At 37.9% G+C, this 22243-nt stretch overlaps 1 protein-coding gene across 6 annotated transcripts in view; it reads left to right on the forward strand.

Annotated features, from left to right (window-relative positions):
- PLS1 (plastin 1) overlaps positions 1-22243 on the forward strand; it is a 126345-nt gene that overhangs the window by 78178 nt on the left and 25924 nt on the right. For all 6 annotated transcript variants that reach the window (XR_014824077.1, XM_021069576.2, XM_021069572.2 and 3 more), the window contains exons 5-10: positions 4707-4839; positions 6226-6307; positions 14420-14585; positions 14666-14808; positions 15652-15747; positions 20267-20462. Coding sequence is in view for 5 of the 6 variants with exons in the window: in XM_021069576.2 (XP_020925235.1) it covers positions 4707-4839; positions 6226-6307; positions 14420-14585; positions 14666-14808; positions 15652-15747; positions 20267-20462 (816 nt within the window). In the remaining variant the exon portion in view is untranslated. The remainder of the gene's footprint in view (positions 1-4706; positions 4840-6225; positions 6308-14419; positions 14586-14665; positions 14809-15651; positions 15748-20266; positions 20463-22243) is intronic.

The following is a 22243-nucleotide window of genomic DNA, read 5'->3' on the forward strand; positions in this document are numbered from 1 at the left end:
CCATATGCCACACGGTGGCCCTAAAAAGACAAAAAAAAAAAACAAAAAAAAAAAAACTAAATCTCAATGTAACTTCCCCCCTCTTTCTTCCTTTGAGATCTGAATCTATTAATTTTCCTCTTGCTTCTTTTCCTTTCTAAATGGATTTTCCTCTACCAATATATTCACACTTATCCTACTCATTGTATATATATTTTTCCTAACCTTTTCCCACCAGGGAACTTTAGTGGTGAAGGCTGTACTTTCTAACTGCTGCCTTTATTTTTCTGAAAGGTACTACTCCTTAATTCTATTTCTTCCTGTCCATTCTAATGAAATCACGTCATCATTAAAAAAAAAAAAGAAACCTTTTTTACTGAGATATAACATGCATTTAGCAAAGTGCTACATCTCACATGCGCAGCTCAGTGAGTTTTCACATGTATATACATCATGGAGCTGCATCCATGCAGCTGCCAACCAAATCAAAATATAGCATTTCTGTTACCCCGAGTCGCTCCTACATGCCTCAAACAATAACCTTTTCTCCCCAGAGGTAACCACTTCTCTGATGTCTATCCCCATGAATTTTTTTTTTTTTTTTTTTTTTTTTTTTGGCCATCCCCATGGCACATGGAAATTCCTGGGCTAAGGATCAAACCCATGCCACAGCAGTGACAACAGTACTGGATTCTTAAGCTGCTGAGCTACCAGGGAGCTCCTAGAAGTTTTTTTTTTTCACTTGTTTATTGAGGTATTAAGATGCGCAGAGTAAAGTGCATACAGTGCCCTGTTCTTAAATATGGCTTGACGATTTTTTTACATATGAATACATCCACATAAATATTATTTAGAACCAGATCCAGAACAATTCATGGCTTTTAAGAAAAGAACAGAGAATAGACTTGTGGTTGCCAAGGGGAAGGGAGCGGGATGGATTGGGAACTTGGGGTTAATAGATGCAGACTATTGTCTTTGGAATGGGTTAGCAACGAGATCCTGCTGTGTGGCACTGGGAACTATATCTAGTCACTTATGATGGAGCATGATAATGTGAGAAAAAATAAATCTGTACATGTATGTGTAACTGGTTCATCATGCTGTACAGTAGAAAATTGACAGAGCACTGTAAACCAGCTATAATGAAAAAAAAATCGTTATATAAAAAAAGAAGAGGGATTCCCATCGTGGCTCAGTGGTTAACAAATCCGATTAAGAACCATGAGGTTGCGGGTTTGATCCCTGGCCTTGCTCAGTGGGTTAAGGATCCGGCGTTGCCGAGAGCTGTGGTGTAGTTTGCAGACGTGGCTCGGATCCCCGGTTGCTGTGGCCCTGGCGTAGGCCAGTGGGTACAGCTCCGATTAGACCCCTAGCCTGGGAACCTTCATATGCTGCAGGAGCGGCCCAAGAAATGGCTAAAAAAAAAAAAAAAAAAAAAAAAAGAGAACAGCTTTATTGAGATATAATGCAGCTACCATAAATTCACCTTTTGAAAGTGTACAGTTGAATAGTTTTTAGTATATTCACCAAATTGTACAATCATCACCACCATCTAATTTTAAAACATTTTCTTCACTCCAAACAGCAATCCCTTGCTCATTAGCAGTCACTCTCCATTTCCCCCTTTCCTTACTTCTGGCAACCATTGATCTATTTTTTATGTCTATAGATTTGCCTATTCTGGAAATTTCATAAAAATGGAATTATATGATTGTAGCCTTTCACTTCACAGACTTCTTCAGTGGCATAATATTTTCAAGGGTCACTCATGTTGTGGCATGTATTGTGTCATGTACTTCATTCTGTTTTGTGGATGAATAATATTCCGTTCTATGGATAACATTGCATTTCATTTATCCTTTTGTCAGCTGATAGACATTTGAGTTGTTTCCACTTTTGGGCTGTTTTAATAATGCTGTATGAACACTTGCATGCATGTTTTTGTATGAACATATACTTTGAATTTTCTTAGGTACATACCCAGGAAAGGTTTTTTGGTTACACTATTAACTATTTAACATTTTTATTCTTTTTCATTTTTTGGCCACAACTGCAGCATGTGGAAATTCCAAGGCCAGGGGTTGAGCCCCAGCCACAGCTGTAACCAGAGCCACAGCAGTGACAACATCAGATCCTTAATCCACTGAGCCACAAGGGAACTCCTTTTTTTTTTTTTTTTTGACATTTTAAAGAACTGCTAGACTGTTTTCCAAAGTGGCTGCACCATTTATTTTCTCATGATGTATGAAATTCCTGACTTCACATTCCTGCTAACACTTGTTACTGTCCATTTTGCTTGTTACAGCCATCCTAATGATTGTAAAATTGTGTCTCATTCGTAGTTCCTATACATGGAATGTATTCCCTTTCTCTGCCCATCTTCACCTATTAAAAATCTATCTTTAAGAGTTCCCATCGTGGCTCAGTGGTTAAAGAATCCAACTAGGAACCATGAGATTGTGGGCTCATTCCCTGGCCTCGCTCAGTGGGTTAAGGATCTGGCCTGTGTGTAGGTCACAGACGCGGCTCGGTTCTGGCATTGCTGTGGCTTTAGGGTAGGCCGGCGGCTACAGCTTGGATTAGACCCCTAACCTGGGAACCTCCATATGCCGTGGGGGGCAGCCCTAGAAAAGACCAAAAAAAAAAAAAATCTATCTTTCAAATAGTACCTTCTCCAGAAAGCCTTTTTTTTTTTTTTTTTTTTTGGCCACATCTGTGACATATGGAAGTTCCTGGGCCAGGGATTGAATCGATGCTGCATGCTGGATCCTTAACCCACTGCACTGGGCCAGGTATTGAACTCTACCACTGAAGAGATGACACTGGATCCTTAACCCCCGTTCACAATGGGAACTCCCCATAAAGTCTTTTCTTGATTAACCTAACTAGAATCAATTCTTTCTTTCTTTAAATTCTCTGAAACATTGCTTATATCTCTCCTGTGATATGATAATTTCCCTTTTGTTGCATTTCTTTCAGAATATCTGTTTTATTATTATCCTAAAAATTCCTTAATGGGAGGTATAATGTCTTGGTGATCTTTAAATCCATAGATTCTAGGAGTTCCCCGTTGTGGCTCAGTAGAAGCAAATCTGACTGGTATCCATGAGGACGCAGGTTTGATCCTTGGTCTTGCTCAGTGGGTTAAGGATCCTGTGTTGCCACGAGCTGTGGTATAGGTCACAGACGCAGCTCGGATCCCGAGTTGCTGTGGCTCTGGCGTAGGCTAGTGGCTGCAGCTCTGGTTCCACCCCTAGCCTGGGAACCTCCATATGCTGCAAGTGTAGCCCTAAAAAGACACACACACACACACACACACAAATCCATAGATTCTAAATCTGTAAAGAGAGATGTATAATGAAGCAAAATGATAAGGAGGCAGATAATGATATATATAGAAGTAAATGTTTGTGTTTTTTTTTTATTGTGTATGTGTGTGATAGATTAAATTTTGGGGGTACCTGCCAAATATGCCCTTAGGAAATTTACCTAGTCCTAGGAATTGGAGCAATAATGAGGAAGGCCAGCTCATGATATACTACCATGCGATAGAAATGGGAATTATTTTCTTTTGGGTTTTACATTGTTAAATCCTTTTTATATTTACATAATGATAATAAAGCAGTAGAACAGTTCCCTTTAAATGCCTTCATATTTTCTCCACTGCATAGTCCAACAGTTTTTTCTGCCTAATGATCACTGTTCCCATGCTAAACGCCATGGGTTGAGAAGTTGAGGATGAAGATGGCTGAGAGTAGAACTGTTCTCTAGATTGTGTCAGTTTTCTTTTTCTTTTTTTCTTTTATGGCCACATCCATGGCATATGGAAGTTCCCAGGCTAGGGACTGAATCTAAGCCACAGCTGTGGCAACACCAGATCCTTTTTACTCAGGGCCAGGGATCAAATCTACGCCTCCACAGTGACCTGAACTGCTGCAGTTGGATTCTTAACCCACTGGGCCACAGTGGTTAACTCCTATATCAGTTTTCTTATAATAGAAACTCCACAGCGGAGTTCCTGTTGTGGTGCAGCCGAAACGAATCTGAATAGGAATCATGAGGTTGCAGGTTTGATCCCTGGTCTCACTCAGTGGGTTAAGGATCTGGTGTTGCTGTGGCTGTGGTGTAGGTTGGCAGCTACAGCTCCGATTAGACCCCTAGCCTGGGAATCTCCATATGCCGCGGGTGCGGCCTTAAAAGGACAAAAGCCAAAAAAAAAAAAAAAGAAAAAAGAAACTCCACAGAAATGGAACTTTTTTATTCATTCAGATTACCTGATTAAAATTAGTATTGCTTTTGTAAGTTCCAGGTCACAACTCTTTAAAATTTTGGAGGGGGGCAGTGGAATTTATTGCTGTGGATATTTGTTTCTTGTATTTTTCCCCCAGTGTGTGTGTGTGTGTGTGTGTAAAATCTGATCTCTCAGGTTTGGCTCCTGATCCATTAACTCTCAGAAGCAATGTATTTGGAAAGATTTTAGAATCAAACTGAGTATTTATTGTGCTCACTTAGGCTGTATACTTACTCTCCCCTAATATATCAGATGAAGAAGTGGAATGAGTTCCCCTTTCTCCTTCAACTTAGGCTCTATCAAATCCTTTGTTGTTTCAGGAATAGTTTTAAAAATTGGCATTTATTAATTTTCAACAGAAATTTATAAGCGTATTTTTGTAGTGCATTTAATTTTATGAAATGAGGTATACAAACTAAGAATTTTCTGTTTTCAGAGGAAGAAAAAGTGGCCTTTGTTAACTGGATAAACAAAGCCCTGGAGAATGACCCTGACTGTAAGCATCTCCTACCCATGAATCCCAATGACGAGAGTCTTTTCAAATCGCTTGCCGATGGCATCCTTCTTTGGTGAGTTGAGCATTGGCTTAAGGGAGTTGGGTTCTTACTGTCTCCACTGAAGAGCATTCAGTGGAAATTCAGTGAATCTATTGTCTTTTGAAATTAGTTAACGTAGGTCGTATTTGTAAGCTATGTAGGTCTTAAAAATTTTACATTGTGTAGAAAATTAAGTACTATGTGTTTCCCAAAATGTTCACTTTTTTTTTTTTTTAACTTCTCAATAAGGGAATGTTGATTGTTGACTGGGACAGGAACCTGAGGAAATATAATAGAAACATGTATATCTCATTTGTGCTTAAATGAGATTAATATTTTATTTCAATCTTGTATCCTAAGCTCTTTGCAGTTAGTTTCTATTGCCAAATTGTGAATTCTCTAAGGGTATGTCTTTGTTGATGTACTAAAGTCCCAAGATACTTTGTTGTATAGAGCAGCTGTCTTTTTTTAAAGTCTTTAAAAATACAGAAAACTTTCAAAGAAGAAAATAACCATCACGGCTATCTTAATACCCATAATTAACATTCTGGCACATTTCCTCAGTCTTTTTGCTGTGTTTTTACTTAGATAAGAACTACACATGAGTACAGGATATTAGTTTTTAGGACATCACCTATACAATATACCTTGACCTCACCTACAGTTGTGGTCTCTTCCTCTGACCATCAGAAGAAATTCCTGTTATGAATTGAATGGTCATTTTCCTACTTTTGTTTTAAAATACAAAATCTATTCTAAAACACAGAAATAAAATTTATATTAGTTTCTTTTAAAATGTTGGGATTATTGAAATTTTAGACCAAGTCTCTGGCTCTTTATCTTTCTGAAACAACAGTAATTTTAACACTATTATACCACTTTATGAAGTTCAGCCTCTTGAGAATTTGTTTAATATTTCGGGTACTGAATGTTGATGATTATTAAATGAAATTAAAACAAGATACACATAAAATGCAAGACTCTTTTTAACAAGTTAGGAAATGCTGAGATTACTGTTGTAGCGAGTGATAGATTTGTCATAAATTAGGGAATATTTCTTAGATTTTGTTTGTTTGTTTATTTTTTTGGCCACCCCGTAGCATATAGAGTTCCTGGTCCAGATCCCAGCTGCTATTTCGACCTAAGCCACAGCTGTGGCAACGCCAGATCCTTAGCCCACTGTGCCAGGCTGGGGATCGAACCTGCATCCCAGTGCTCCCAAGATGCTGCTGATCCCATTGTGCCACAGTGGGAATTCTTCTATTTCTTAGATTTTTAAAAAATAAGTCACTGACTTGAATTACATTGTAAAGAAATGGAATAATACTTTTCAAAATTTAACTTTATTGTATACTTACAAAAATAAATGAAAAACATTTCTGGAAATCTTAAACTAAATTATTCTCATTTCCTCCTTAGCAAAATGATCAACTTATCTGAACCAGATACAATTGATGAAAGAGCCATTAATAAGAAAAAGCTCACCCCTTTCACTATTTCTGTAAGTATTTGTCCTTTGCTAGAAATCCTATTACCATTAAGGATCATGGATCCCTTATTGACGGATCCTTTAGACTCAGGCAGAACCTTTGATTTAACATAATTTTGGCTTCCTTTAAAAACTAAGTTTTCACTAAGTAAAAATTCAGCTGCATTTTTAATGAAGAAATTAAGATTCAGAGTCCTTTGTCTTAAGAAAATAGTTTTTTATCTTAATAGTATTTAGATTATGTTATTTTAAATTCTTGAGTTATTTTTATTAATGAATATTTGCTCAATGCCAGTGTTCTTGTTGCTTGGCTGAAGTAAGAATACCACATAATTTTACCACTTCACATACCTTTGGCTGTTCTTTTTGTACTAGGTTGTTCTGTAGTCAGCTTGTCCAGTCAGATCTTGTTAAAAGTCCAGGAATTTATAGTCGCCACACTTTTCCCTTCAAGATCTCTGGATTAATAGGTGGCTATTGGTATTTACTGAGTATATACTAGGTACCAGTCACCGATCTAAATACACCACAGGAATTACTCCTTTGACTCCTCCCAGCACCCTTACAATAAGGTAGATGCTATGATTTTACAGATGAAGAAACGAAGGCACTGAGAGGCTGCACAATGGCTGAGCCAGGTTATGACCCCATTAGTCTAGCTCCAGAGCCTATCATTTTCATCACCATGCTGTACTGCCACTCTCATGTGGTAGTGGTAACAGGCAACTAGTTACTGTGCTAGTCGCAGCTGTAGCTGACAATGCTAAGCTGTTTCCTTCATTTCTGTTGGCAAGTTATAATTTTTGATTTTGCTAAAGTTAAGTCTCTTCTATAAGGAAGCTACAACCTTAGAGCAGTAGTACATGGTTAGTCTTGGACTAGCCACAGGAGACTGCATTTCCTGTTATCCTTGAAATGTGTAGAACTGGATGTTGCTTAACATAGCTTTCTTGTCCCCCATTTTCCAATAATGTTGCATATTCCTAGCAGAAACTACCATTCTTGAAGAAGCCTCTTTCTGATTGCAATTGCCACATGCTTATTTTCTTTCACATCTTGTGTCAGGATGCTTCTTTTAGTATCTATTATTGTAGAAAATATTCACATACATCTTATTTTTAGAATACATATGTCACACAGTTTTTGGTGGCCCTGAATCTGAAATGCAGCATGTCTTACTGTTGTATAAATTAATTGTATGGTTTTCCTTTTAATACTTGTATGCAGTGCATTGAAGAAGATAAAGAAAAAATGTTTTGTTAATGATCTGTTCTTACTTTGCAATAGCTCTAGTATGTATCTGAGAGGCTAAGTCTTTTATATTCTATTTTTAGTGATAGCATTCTTCCAATATGAGTTAAGGGGAATAGTCAAGGTCTCTAGGATGCTTGAGAAAGTGCCCTAATGTAGAAGGAGAAAAGACAGGCCTCTGGGAAGGGGCAAAGTGTTACTGTGGATACTAAAACTGTTTTGTTTATTCAGTAACTTTAGAGCTCTGGGAATAGGTCTACTAGAAAGCCACAAGTTTCCCATGAAACATTATCCTGAAGAAGCCAAATTCATTTGTAAAAGAGTGTGATAACATAGTTTTTCACCTGGTGATGATAGGCTTATAAGGTCTCATGACGTATGAAAGGAAAAATAGAAAAGGGTGAAAATGACATACAATAACTATGAAAGCAAGGGAAAGGGACAGATCAAGTAGTTAAAAGAAGGACCCATTTCTGATCTTGGAGACTTTGTACTCAATGTGCTACTGAGCTGCATTCTCTTGAGTATCATTTTTGAAAGAAAAAATAACTATACGAATAAGAGTCAGATGGTAGTGGTTTAAGGACCTAAAATTAAGGAAACTAACACAAGAGTGGGTATAGGAAATTGAATCAGTTCATTCTAACATGTTAAAAAATCCAGTGCAATTAATATACTCACATACTTACAAGGTGTGTATGTATATACTTTATATGTACATATGTATGCACATGTATGACCTAAATTTCAATTACTTTTTAAATAGAGAAAACATAAATCTCATTTGGAATCTCACTTGGACATGTCGAATGGAGTAAAAGTGATGATGATGTAGAGTAAGGATGAAATCTGAATAACAAATAATGCCTTAGTCCTTACTGACTTATTAGGGCATAGCATAGCCCTCTGAAAAATCGTTAGCAAAAGTGAACTCATCTGGAATTGAAGCTTTAGTGGAAATGAAAATGTGCAGAGTGGTATGAATTAAAACTTGCAGTACCTCTTTGAGACTGTTAGAAAAGAATTCGATTGTTAATTATTCAAAACAGCAGGAATGTGAGAAGCTATCTAAAACAGCAGTGTACTTTTTCCTACCTGGTAAAGTGGACTAAATCTTAGGCACAGAGGATTCATTGATACACGAAAAAGATGGGGGAAAATGGATAGTTTATTCAAAATACACTGCTGTGTTTGCTTGAGTCTTCTCTTAGTACCTCTGTAAGCTAAGATATCCTATTTTACAGGTTAGGACCCTGAAACACAAGGAGGAGCAACATATCTCATGTCTCACTCATTAGCGGTTCCACATTGTCCTTTTCTGGCCCCACCAACACAGGTCTTCAGGAACGAAGTTTGAGCACCCAGGACAATTGTCCATGTTAGGACTTGAAGAACAACCTCTTTATGGGGTCCTCCTGTTTTTCTTGTTCTTTAGAATTGGCTGTAGGCAGTAGTGGTCATCCTATTCTCTAATTACTGTAAGGCGATAACATATTTCCCAATTGGAAACTACCATTTACTTGAGAAAACACATTTAGCTCCTTATACTCAATTCGTTTTTAGCCAATTACTTTTTTTCCCCCATCATTGCTGGTTTACAGTGTTCTGTCAATTTTCTACTGTACAGCAAGGTGACCCAGTCACACATACATATATACATTCTTTTTTTTTTTTTTTTTTGTCTTTTTTTGTCTTTTGCAGGCTGCACCCGCGGCATATGGAGGTTCCTAGGCTAGGGGTCCAATCAGAGCTACAGCTGCTGCCTACACCATAGCCACAGCAACGAAAGATCTGAGCCCTGCCTGCAGCCTACACCAGAGCTCATGGCAATGCCAGATCCTTAACCTACTGAGTGAGGCCAGGGATCGAACCTGCCTAGTCGGATTTGTTTCTGCTGCACCACGACAGGAACTCCCCATATATGCATTCTTTTTCTCATATTATCATGCTCCATCATTTAAGTGACTAGATATAATTCCCAGTACTATACAGCAGGATCTCATTGCTTATCCATTCCAGAGGCAATATTTTGCAGCTATTAACCCCAGATTCCTAGCCCATCCCTTTCCCTCCCCCTTGGCAACCACAAGTCTGTTCTCCAAGTCCATGAGTTCCTTTTCTGTGGAAAAGTTCATTTGTGCTTTATATTAGATTCCAGATATGTATATTATGTATATTAGATTCTAGATATGTGATGTCATATGGTATTTGTCTTTTTCTTTCTGACTTACTTCACTTAGTTTGAGAGTCTCTAGTTACATCCATGTTGCTGCAAATGGCATGATTTTGTTCTTTTTTATGGCTGAGTAGTATTCCATTGTGTATATATACCACATCTTCTTAATCCATTCATCTGTTGATGGACATTTAGGTTGTTTCCATGTCTTGATTTAGGCAATTACTTGTAAGTCATTTCCTGTACTTGTAAAGCCAAAAGGATAAATTAGGATAAAATTAACATCAAAAACTGGTTCCCCATATATTGCCAGCACAACCTGTCAATAAGACAAAGCTGAGTTTTACTGTTTACCAAAGTAAGAAAAAACACCACCTGCAACCCCCTGGCAATGTCTTTGAGCTGAGGTTAGAATTTGAGATTTGGAATTGTGCTTTAAGGAGAGGTTTTCAATGTGGAAGAGAGAGTGAGGGAAGACTGGTTATTGGGTAAGGATCATGGTACAACAGTCTGCATTAGTAGAAATAGTAAGGGGAGGATTTCCAGGTGAGGGAGTCATTTAACTGTCTATCGATGTTTTCCACTGGAGAGTTGCTGCCTGCATTGAACAATTAAATACTTTGCCTTCTTCTCCTGGTAGAATAAGGTCATGGCACTGAAAACAGAGGAATAGCCCAAAGTCATGTTAAGGTAGGGTTCCCCTTGTCATTGTCCAGGCTGAGAGAAGCAGAGGAAGGTTTTGGTTCTTACTAGTTATTACAGTCAATTTTATGAAATTACATATTTCTTTAGGCCATAGTACCATGCTGTCAGTGCAAAAAAAATGGGTCATTGCTAGATTAACACTATTACTGGAATAATTTTCAGTCCGGTTCTTTCCCTGGCTAATGTATTCTGGGGAATCACAACTGGATGAAACATCCCTTTATGCTCTTGGAAAAGAAGATAGAAAAATATTACTGGTCAAGGCTAAATTGGCAGAGAGTGTCTCTTGAACATTATATTGATTTGATTTAAATTGCCTTAAAACTATCTGAAAATATGAAAAATTGTCTAAATATTTCATATTTATATTGTGTTTATAGTAGATTTAGGTTATAAATATTTTGAAAGCTTCTCTGGCTCTGCTTTCTTTTGGGAGAACTGCATTTAAATGAATATTGCTTAATACCATTACAAAAATGATTTCATTCCAAATGCTTACTTTAATTACCCTAGACTGAACCCTAAGAGATACAGCCATTTACTTGGAACCCAGCAAGATAAATTGCTTCAGCATACTGTAAGAGGAAGCCACTGAAGTAAATAATCTCTTTGCTTTGTAAACCTTTGGGTAGCTTCTGGCTAGTAAACATTAAAAATGTAAACTAACTGTGGGAGCAGGGGCCCTACCCAGACATGGACTGTAGAAATAAAAGGAGAACGCAATCTCTACCTTTTCCCCAAATCAAATCAAACGCAGTTAACAAGTCCCTTCGCTCCTAAAGTTACCTCTTCTTCTCTTTGGTGACTTAAAAGTCTGACTGTATTGATTTGATTATTGACTGTATTGATTATTTATCGTCATTAAACACCACAAAAACAAGGCCGAGTAGCAGACAGGCTACTATGTCTTTCCAAAAGCTGAAAGGATGATTGGGGACAAAAAATCCTTAGTATGTACTATGCATTTGTTATTTCCAGGGAAGAAATTTGAGGAAGGACTTTTTTTTTTTTTTTTTTTTCCGTCTTTTTGACTTTTCTAGGGCTGCTCCCACGGCATGTGGAGATTCCCAGGCTAGGGGTCTAATTGGAGCTGTAGCCACCGGCCTACGCCACAGCCACGGCAATGAGGGATCTGAGCCGCATCTGCAACCCAAACCACAGCTCAGGGCAACGCCAGATCCTTAACCCACTGAGCAAGGGCAGGGATCGAACCCGCAACCTCATGGTTTCTAGTCGGATTTGTTAACCACTGTGCCACAACGGGAACTCCAGAGGAAGGACTTTTTAAATAACTAAAAGCTAACTTAACTCCACATTTTTCTAATTTGTTGTCTTTTCCAAGTTGCTGCCTTAGGTTGTCCCAAACTGATTTTTTTCCTCCTTTGTTTTCTTTTTAGGGCCCCACCTGAGGCATATAGAGATTCCCAGCCTAGGGGTCAAATCGAAGCTGTAGCTGCCAGCCTACACCCCCAGAGCAGCGTGGAATCTGAGCCGCATCTGCAACCTACATCATAACTCTCTGGAATACTGGATCCTTAACCCTCTGACCAAGGCCAGGGATCGAACCCAATCCTCATGGATACTAGTCGGCTTTGTTAACCACTGAGCCACGACAGGAACTCCCTGCCCAGTTTCTCCACTGTTTAATTACTGTTTTCTTTTTCTCCGTTGCAAGTAATAAGCATTTCATAGGGGCACACTTGAAGGCTTTGCAAATATCCTCCTGTTCCTTACCAGAATTTTTTCCCTAGATTTAGTATTCACTGACGAGTCTTTCCATCTAGTCTTTACCAGGATGGTTGCAAAATTATGTTTTTTTGTTTGTTTGTTTGTTTTGTTTTGTTTTGTTTTTTAACTCCAGCAGTTCCTCCAAATTTACCAGTTATTTACTCATCATTCTGCTATAACCAAGAGTCTTCCTTTCTCTTTCTCTCTGTCTCTCTCTCTTGCTCTCTGTCACTGATATGGACTCAAGAATTACTACTTTTTCCAGTAGCTTAATTCATTACTGTGCTTGATTATTTGGGTGCTTAGATTATCTCAAATTTGGCCTTAGCACCTTTTAAGATGTCTGTTTTGTTTTGTTTTCTCCTTTCTTTTCATTGCTGTAAAATATACATAAATTTACCATTTTAACCATTTTTTAAGTATATAGTTCTGTGGTATTAAATACATTCACATTGCTGTGGATTCATCAATACCATTCTTCTCCAGAAGTCTCATCCTCCCAAAGTGAAACTCTATATTCATTAAATAATAACTCCCCAATCTCTGCTCCCCCATCCTCTGGCTGTCACCATTCTACTTTCTGTCCCTATGAATTTGACTACTCTAGATCCCTCGAATAAGTGGAGTCTTATAATAATTCTTTTGTGACTGGCTTATTTCACTTAGCATAGTGTCTTCAGAGTTAGCCATTCAGGTAACATATGTCAGAATTCCATTACTTTTTAAGGCTGAATAGTATTCTATGTCTATACTGTATTTTACTTATCTGTTCATCTGTGGATGAACACTTGGTTTGTTTCCGCCTTTTGGCTTTCATGAATAATGCTGCTACAAACATGGGTGTATAAATATCTGTTTGAGTCCCAATTTGCTTTTTTTGAGTGTATGCCCAGAAGTGGAATTGCTAAATTATATAATAATTCTATGTTTAATTTTTTGAGAAATTGCTGTACAGTTTTCCACAGAAACTGCACCAGCATTTTATATTCCCACTATCAGTGCACAAGGGTTCTAATTGATGTACATCCTCTCCAATGCTTGTTGTTTGGTTTTGTTTCATTTTTTTTTCTTTTTTATGGTTTTATTTTTTCCATTATAATTGATTTACAGTGTTCTGTCAATTTCTGATAGGCATCTCGATGGGTGTTCAGTGGTGTCTCATCAAGTGGTTTGATTGACATTCTCTAGTGATTAGTCATGTTCATCATCTTGTCATGTGCTTCCTGTCCATTTGTGTATCTTCTTTGGAGAAGCGTTTATTCATGCCCTCTGCCCATATTTTATTCAGGTTGTTTGTTTTTTGGTTGTTGAGCTTTTGAAATACTTTACCTTCTTAATTAGAATTCATACTTTAACTAGGGGTGATTCAATAATGAACATATAGGTATATAATATGTCAAAGAATGATAAGGAATAAAATAGAGAATAATAAGAGCCAGCAAAGGTTTTGGCAATACTTGCTATTTTGTGTAAGATAATCAGAGAAAAGCCATTAGTTTCATTTGAGCAATCTGAAAGGAACTGTGGGTATTTGAGGAAAGTGTGCTACAGGCGGAGGGAATAGCAAGTTCAAAGGCCCTGTATAGCTTGAAGAGAGTGAGTGAGAGGACCTAATGGGAATGACAGGGAGCACTTGAAGAGTTTTAAAGCCAGCATACATATTTTACTAAGATCACCACCATCAGGGGACTGTGGAAGTTGGGTTGTAGAGAGTAAGTCTGAGGATGGATATTAGGAAGGAATCAAGAAACCTGAAGAAAGGAAGGCACTGACAGTTTCCAGAGGTATTTAGAAGGTGGAATTGACAGAAATTGGTCACAGGATATAGGAGGCAAGGAAAAAACCAGGATTCTGCCTAGGTTTCTGATTTAGGAAGAAAGAAGGCAAGAATGAAGACTGGCCTATGGAACCAAGACAGGAAATAAAGGAAAAGCCACTTTTAACAGGGGTTTTAAAGGAAGACTAGGGAAGCATGGCCAGAAAGTTCCTTCAGTTTTGGACACGTTGAGTTTGAAGTATTTTTTGAACCATCCAGGTGGACATAACCAAATAGGTATATAGATGTAGAGCTTAGAGTCAGGGCTGAGGGAAGTGTGGCCTAGAGATACGACTTTGAAAGGTGGCATATAGAGGTGATATAAGTAATGCTTATGTTAAAAACAATCTGAAGTTTCACAATCCATTGTTTCTTATTGACCTCACAACTTGTTGATAACAGTTTAGAAAGTACTTTCTCACGCGTTATTTTCTTTGTGGCAATTCAGGAAAATTTAAACCTAGCCCTGAATTCAGCCTCCGCCATTGGTTGTACAGTGGTCAACATTGGTGCACAGGATCTGAAAGAAGGCAAACCTCACTTGGTCTTGGGACTTCTCTGGCAGATCATCAAAGTTGGTCTTTTTGCCGATATTGAGATTTCTAGGAATGAAGGTAAGGGCATCAAAAATATTTACCTTCCTTGGCATATTCTTTCTGTGGGGAGAGTTTACATGTCATCATTTTCCTCTTAGCTCTGATTGCATTGCTAAAAGAAGGCGAGGATCTCGAAGAGCTGTTGAAGCTTTCTCCAGAGGAGTTACTGCTACGATGGGTGAACTACCACCTGACCAATGCAGGATGGCGCACCATCAGCAACTTCAGCCAAGACATCAAGGTTCCTATTATAACGTTCAACTTTGAGACATAAAATAAGGATGCAGATTGTGAAAAACAAAAGGGGTTCAGACTTAAATGTGAATGGAAGTTTAATTCTCAAGGACACAGTGTAGAAAATGAAATTTTGAGTGTCTCTCTGACATGGATTCCCCCACATATGATCACAAAATCTTTTACTAAAAAAACTGGTTTCTTGGCTTTTAATAAGAAATTCTGTGAGAGGAGAGAGATGCTAGCATTAGCAAATTAAAACATTCTTTCCCATTTTATATGCCAGAGATTGAGTACATTTTAATGAGAATGTTCAGTCTGTTAATTTGGACTGAGAATTACATGTTTGCTAGACGAGAGGCCCTTAGGGGCTTGACCAGTTTAATATCCTTAGCCCTGTTTTGCCAAAAACCAGCTAACAAGAAGTCAAATTATCTGAAGGCACAGGGAATCCACAGACAAAAGGAGATCTTCAGGTATGCCTCTGAACCAAAGTAGCTTCTTAAAACACTTCCCTCCCAATTGGAAGAGCCTTGTCAAGGAAACTTGACCCTAATCTTAACTGATGCTGATGCTTAGGTGTGTAAACAAATGAAAGAGGTGAGGATTGGCATTCCAAGGGTAGGAAGCAGTGTTGCTAGAAGCTCTGAGATGTGAAATAGGATTGATAGAAACTTTAAAGTGTGAAATGGTAGAAGGCATTCAGGAACCTGTAAATAATAAGTAAAGGTTACTAAGTTATCATTCCATTCTTTGAGATGAGGACAGTGTCCAATTTATGTACTTTTCCCCTAAATCCAATGATGATTTTATTCATTTTTAAAATTCAGTTTTGTTTCTTTCCTTAAAGGATTCAAGAGCCTATTTTCATCTGCTTAATCAGATTGCACCTAAAGGTGACCGGGATGATGGACCTGCCATTGACATTGATCTTTCAGGATTTAATGTGAGTATAGGTTTCAGTTAAATTTTTAAAAAATTTTGGTTAAATAGGGAGTTCCCGTCGTGGCTCAGTGGTTAATGAATCCGACTAGGAACCATGAAGTTACAGGTTCAATCCCTGGCCTTGCTCAGTGGGTTGGGGATCCGGCATTGTCGTGAGCTGTGGTGTGGGTCACACATGTGGCTCGGATCCTGCGTTGCTATGGCTGTGGTGTAGGCTGGCAGCTGCAGCTCCGACTAGACCCCTAGCCTTGGAATCTCCATGTGCCATGGGTGCGGCCCTAGGAAAGACAAAAAGACAAAAAAAAAAAAAAATTAAGAGTATATAACATAAAGTTGGGAGTTCCCATTGTGGCTCAGGGATAACAAACCTGACTGGTATATTGCCGAGGTCCAGCCCCAGCAGCCAGGGAGTGCCGAAGGAGAGGATGGGCTACAAATGGCACAGAAAGAATTGGAGCCAACTCCTCAGCTGCGTGCTGCAGATGACCCAATTTATTAAATGAAAAGCATCAGTTTTTATACCCTATTACAATCAGGTTTCGTGTAAGATTTGACATTAACATTTGATTTAAAGCCCTTTTTGTTCCCTCCACCTGAGATACAAAAAAAAGGTTAGTTAAAACATGTTCCTTTCAACTTCAGATTTTCCTTCAAGATTACAAACTTAAAGTTTCACACCGTATTTTTCTTAAAAGGTCAACAACAGTAGCTATTCTATTCTATATTAAGAACAAAGCTTTAATAAGTAATAAACTATGATACCTAACATTCTTTAACTAAAGGTGTATGTAGTTAACAAAACGCATGAAAGCCATGGCATTCTTAAAACTACGATTTATTTGGCGCCAGCAAGCTAAGCATTTAACCTATTGTGCTTATTTACGTAAGTTCCAAACCACCAATTTCAATAGAAAGGAGTATTATACCCAAAAATTAACAAATGCCCCCACAAGGGATGAAAGTTACAGGTGACACTGTTATTTGATAAAAAAATATATCTATTATAGAAAATAGCAATTTATAGGCCAAACAACATTTTTCCCAGCCCCAAACTTCTTTTTAAGTAAAGGGACTGAAATCATAAGTTTCCCCTGTATACTCTCACAAAATAGGTGCCATAAATTGTTACTCCAAAACAAAGGCTTTTTCCATTACATTGTTTAAATAACTTCACTCTGTTTTGGTTCAAGTGTTTTACGTACCCAGGGCAAATCTTTAGCAGTAAGAAAGCTGTGAATAGGAGATAGAAAAAGAAGGATAAACACAGAAAAATAGATTAACGTATTTTTTAGGGGATATCATTTTTATTTTCCTGGAGCCGATGTCTTTCAAGGGATTGCTCTGCAATCCTTCTTCTTTCTTCAGCTTGTCTGTAGCTCTGCTAACCAGACAAGCCTCATGCAGGTGCCAACTGTGGCTTTGCTTTCTTTACTGGAGCAGCCTTATGGCTCCCGACAGTATATATGAGATGCAGGTTCAATCCCTGGTCTTGCTCAGTGGGTTAAGGATCTGGTGTTACCATAAGTCGTGGTACAGGTCACAGATGCTGCTCGGATCTGGCATTGTTGTGGCATAGGCCTCTAGCTGCAGCTCCAATTTGACGCCTAACCTGGGAACTTCTATATGCTGCATGTACAGTCCTAAAAAAAAAGCATAAAGTTGACCATTTTAACCATTTTTAAGTGTACAGCTCAGAGGCATTAAATACATTTGCATTCTGTACCACCATTACCATTATTCCTCTCTAGAATTTTTCCTCATTGTATAGTAAAGTCTGTACCCATTAAACGATAACTCCACATTCCCCTCTCTCCCAAGCTCCTGATAACCACTGTTCTACTTTGTACCTCTATGAGTTTGACTAATGAGTATGGTCATATTCAGAGTAGAGTTCTCTACAGGCAACATTTCCTGGTGGAGCTCTCAGCCCTTCATTAAAGCTTGGCTCTTTGCTTTTCAAGAGTTTTTTTTTTTTTTTCATGCTCTAGGCCCCAAATTTCCGTGCTAAGCCATTTGGCTGTCATGACTGAAGAAAGCGAATTGCAGAATTCTGACCCTGAGTATGTGTGGAATGAAACCTATACTCATACTTCTGGTGCAGCATCCCTGGAACCCACCAGGGGGCTTTGGTGGCTGTCACTCTGCAAGGGAAGGGAGCAACAAGCTGTTAGATTTCTAAACATTGATGATCAGTTCTTCCAACTTTTATTTGGTGACACACAAATGATGACAGTTCCTAGTAGTTATGGTGTAGGAAGGACCTATACAAAAATCCTGACCTATCTAACACTTTTCCTAGGAAGCCCATTCTTTTAGCCTAAGTTGTAAATATCAGGGAAGGTTCTATCTCATCATTAAAATCTGATCAGGGAGTTCCCTTTGTGGCTCAGTGGTTAACTAACCCAACTAGCATCTATGAGGATGCGGATTTGATCCCTGGCCTTGCTCAGTGGGTTAAGGATCTAGCGTTGCCATGAGCTGTGGTATGGTCGCAGATTCGGCTTGGATCCCGCATTGCTGTGGCTCTGGTGTAGGCTGGCAGCTGTAGCTCCGATTAGACCCCTAGCCTGGGAACCTCCATGTGCCATGAGCATGGCCCTAAAAACCAAAGGGAAAAAAAAATCTGATCAGAACATAGTTTGTATGAAAGTCTATCAACCACTGAAAGTGCACTATCCATAAGTTTTATAGGCAACTTGACTCATCACCAATTAATTATGTTTCATGTTATTATGGTAAAACCTAAAAAATTAGTATTGCAAAATTATGCAAAATTTTCAAATTAGCTAGAGTCCAAAAATTAGGAACTTAAACTTATGGAAAATTTCAAACTTATTCAAAAGTGAACAGACTTAGTATACTGAACTATCATGTGTTCATCCTGCAGGTTCAACAGCTATCAACTCATGATCAACCTTTTTTCTTCATTTATCACTGACCTATTTGCTTCTTCTTCCATAGTATTTTGAAACAAGTCCTAGACATCGTATCACTTCATCAATAAGTATTTCAATATGTATTTCTCAAAGACACTTTAAAAATATGATCATAACAACTTATCATACCTAAAACATTAACAATAGTCTGTAATATCATCAAAATAACAAATGTTGACATTTCTAGTTGCCTTACAAATGGCAGATTCTCTTTTTTTTTTATAATTTATTTGAATTAAGATCTAAATAAGGTCCACACATTGTGATTTGTTCATACCTACCTGAGGAAGCTTTTTATTGCTGTTTAATAGCCTTGAACCTGTCGCTTTCTCTGATTTATTTTACATTTTATTTATAACTGTGGTGCATAGAATTAGATAAATCTGATCTTTGGCCATGATATACTCTCCCCATGGGTCCATGCCTGTCCCTCATTTTTTATTTTTGTTTGGCAGCTGTTTGTATTGAAAGTGTAACAAGTTCATATGAACCCTCAATTGCACAAGAAAGCTCAGACTTGGACATCAGTTTATGATTAGCTGTTGGTTCTTCTTTACCCCATCTCTTTGCCTCACCTTAATGTAGTGGTCACCATCTTGAATCTTATGTCCATTGTTCTTTTGCTTTTCTTTTGGTATAGTTTTCCTTCAACCAGATGTAGTTCTTGCAAACTTAAATTTTTAATTTTACTTTTAAACGTCATATAAAGTTTATCATACTGCATTTCAATTCCAAGTACGTATTTGGAACGCAATTATATTACTAGGAGTCACTCATATTGTTATATGTCATGTGTGACTATAACACAGTTTCACAGGTTTCATCTACTCTCTTGTGGAGAAGTATTTCATTTGTTTTGAGGGCTTTGCAGTTGTGACCCTTCTGAGCTCTTCCTTCTGATTTTAATATTTTTTTTATGTGTATCCCACCTTGTTTTTCATTGATAAAAGAGTCTACTGGAAATATCAGAGTAGAAGATACTCTAATGCATGGCCTTGAATTCAGCCAGCAGGGACTCACTGATACAACATTTGAAAATTTTGTTTGAGGAGTTCCCGTCGTGGCTCAGCAGAAACAAATCTGACTAGTATCCATGAGGACACAGGTTCGATCCCTGGCCTTGGTCAGTGGGTTAAGGATCCAGCATTGCCATGAGCTGTGCTATGGGTTGCAGACACAACTCATGTCTGGCGTTGCTGTGGCTGTGGCATAGGCTGGTGGCTACAGCTCTGATTCAACTCCTAGCCTGGGAACCTCCATATGCTGTGGGTGTGGCCCTAAAAAGACCAAAAAAAAAAAAAAAAGAAAAAAGAAAAGAAAATTAAATTTTGTTTGAGTATTTCAGTAATGAGGGTGAGATATTCCTCTGACCCTGGCAAGAAGACTCAGAGATTGTTCTTACCGATTTAAAAGAAATGGGGGGCAGGGGTGTTAATTTGGAATTCCTGAACTTTCTGACCCTATTTTGAACCATTATTTGATATATTTCCAGAACAGTAATTGCTTATAAATATGTTTATCAATAAAAAATTATGCCAATTGAAAGTTTAATCTTGACCATCTTTGTTTTATTTCATTGTCTAGGAGCAAAATGACTTGAAGCGTGCTGAATTCATGCTTCGAGAAGCAGACAAGCTGGGCTGCAGACAGTTTGTAACGCCGGCAGATGTGGTTTCAGGCAATCCTAAACTAAATTTAGCTTTTGTGGCTAACCTGTTTAACACATACCCAAGCCTACACAAGCCTGATAATAACAACATCGATATCAATTTATTGGAAGGTATGCTTTTTCTGTCTTTAACTGATAAACTGGGAGGTAATAACCTACTTCACTGTCGGCAGTAGGGGGTGGTGGTGGGAGATGCAGTTTACTCTGTGTAGGCATGTGCATCCATTACAAAGTCCAAATTTAAACAAAGCCATTTTGGGTTTTGATTAAAAGAGAATGCTGAAGTAAATCTTACTTGTCTGTCATTTCTCCATAAGAGTTTAGTGAAAACTATCATACATTTAAAATATTCTCTTAAATGACCACATAATTCTACCGCCAATATGGACAATGAATGATATCTGTTGGAAAAAAATAATTATTTGTAGCTTGTTTTCTCTTTTGAAAGTTACAGTTTGACTCCAGCATTGTTCTCTTTTTAATGTTTTTAGTGTACATGAAAAAATTTACAATATTCATTACTTGGCTTGTGTGTGGACTATTGTTATCTGTCTCAAAATTTATAATACTTTCCTATTTTGCTTCATGAAATGCAGATTTGACCCCTCCTAATGTAGGTACTGTATTTAGTACTTTTCTATACTCTATATTCATTCTGAATGTTCTTTTTATTAGTACCATTTTTTCTTTCTCTCTGGGTTGATACTTATTTTTTTGCATTGTTCATGTTGTGTTTTTTCTTTCTGTCTTAATATGCCTAAAGAATTAATGACGACAAGCAAGAACACAAGTGAAACTTAATTACAATAGCAGAGCAAGACCTGAATATCTAAACGCTCTGCCTAATTTGCCATCTATATCGATGGGATAGCATAGTTGTAAGCATATTGGAAATCAATTTTGACAGTTGGATTTCATGATTTGATGTAAAGCCTCTGCTGTGAATAAACAAACTTAATCTTTTATCTCAAGTCATCTTTGAAAGGATCTATTTAGGTTCCAGAACATAGATCATTTTGTACTACTTAGCTGTGTTACATTTACTAAATGTCATTGAAGCTTACAATATATGAATCATCATAGTGACAAAAACACTCTCAATGTCTGGTTTTTTCTCCTTATCTGTTTAAGCCTCTTTCCTTCTCTTCTCCCATCCTCATACTCACTCAAATGCCTATAAAAACCCACATTAGCATCAGAACTAAAAGTAAAAACAGTGGCAGTAGTGGTGGCAGTTGTTCGAGGTAGGGGCCACTCCTAAAACAGTCTGGGTAAGTTGCTCTATTTGGAGAAGCTGGTCCTCAGGTGGGAATTCTTCTTGGTGGGGAGCACTGGATGCTGCAGTGGTCATTCTCACACATCGCCCACCTTGCTCCCCAGTGAGACAGAACGAGAGATCAGCTTCATCATCTTTTTCTGCCACAACCAGAGTCCCAAAGTTCTGGTCATGTTATGATTGCAGTTTTGTGATTAATGAAGAAAGTTTCAGATTTAACAGATACGTCCTTTGAGGAATATGATAAATTTAATTCACTCCTTCTGGGGTCCAGTAAATTAAAAACTGTATTCTCTATATGGTGATTGAGTGGTAAGATCGATTTTAAATTGTTGATTTTTCAGCAGAGAAATTTAGGGTGAGGGGTTGGAACTTTTAAAAAAATCAAAAAGTTAGACAAGTTTTTATCAGTCTGGAAAATTTCAAAATTCCTCTGTGTCTTACAGTAGAAGGCTTTGTTTAGAGTGGCATATTAAAAATGATCTGCTTTTTATAGTCACTGAATTCTTGCTAGATATCTTTTCCAACTTGCTCGCTCTCCTATTTGTCACGTTTGAATTCTTTTGCTAGTGTTCAGCATGCTTTTGGAATTTTTCAGTGTGAATAGGATTGCTAA

This window comes from Sus scrofa, chromosome 13 (genome assembly GCF_054392235.1).
Source record: "Sus scrofa isolate SSC_HxYL_T2T_F1_AM1 chromosome 13, Sscrofa_HxYL_maternal_Yorkshire_Landrace_v2.0, whole genome shotgun sequence".
NCBI classification, from domain to species: domain Eukaryota; kingdom Metazoa; phylum Chordata; class Mammalia; order Artiodactyla; family Suidae; genus Sus; species Sus scrofa.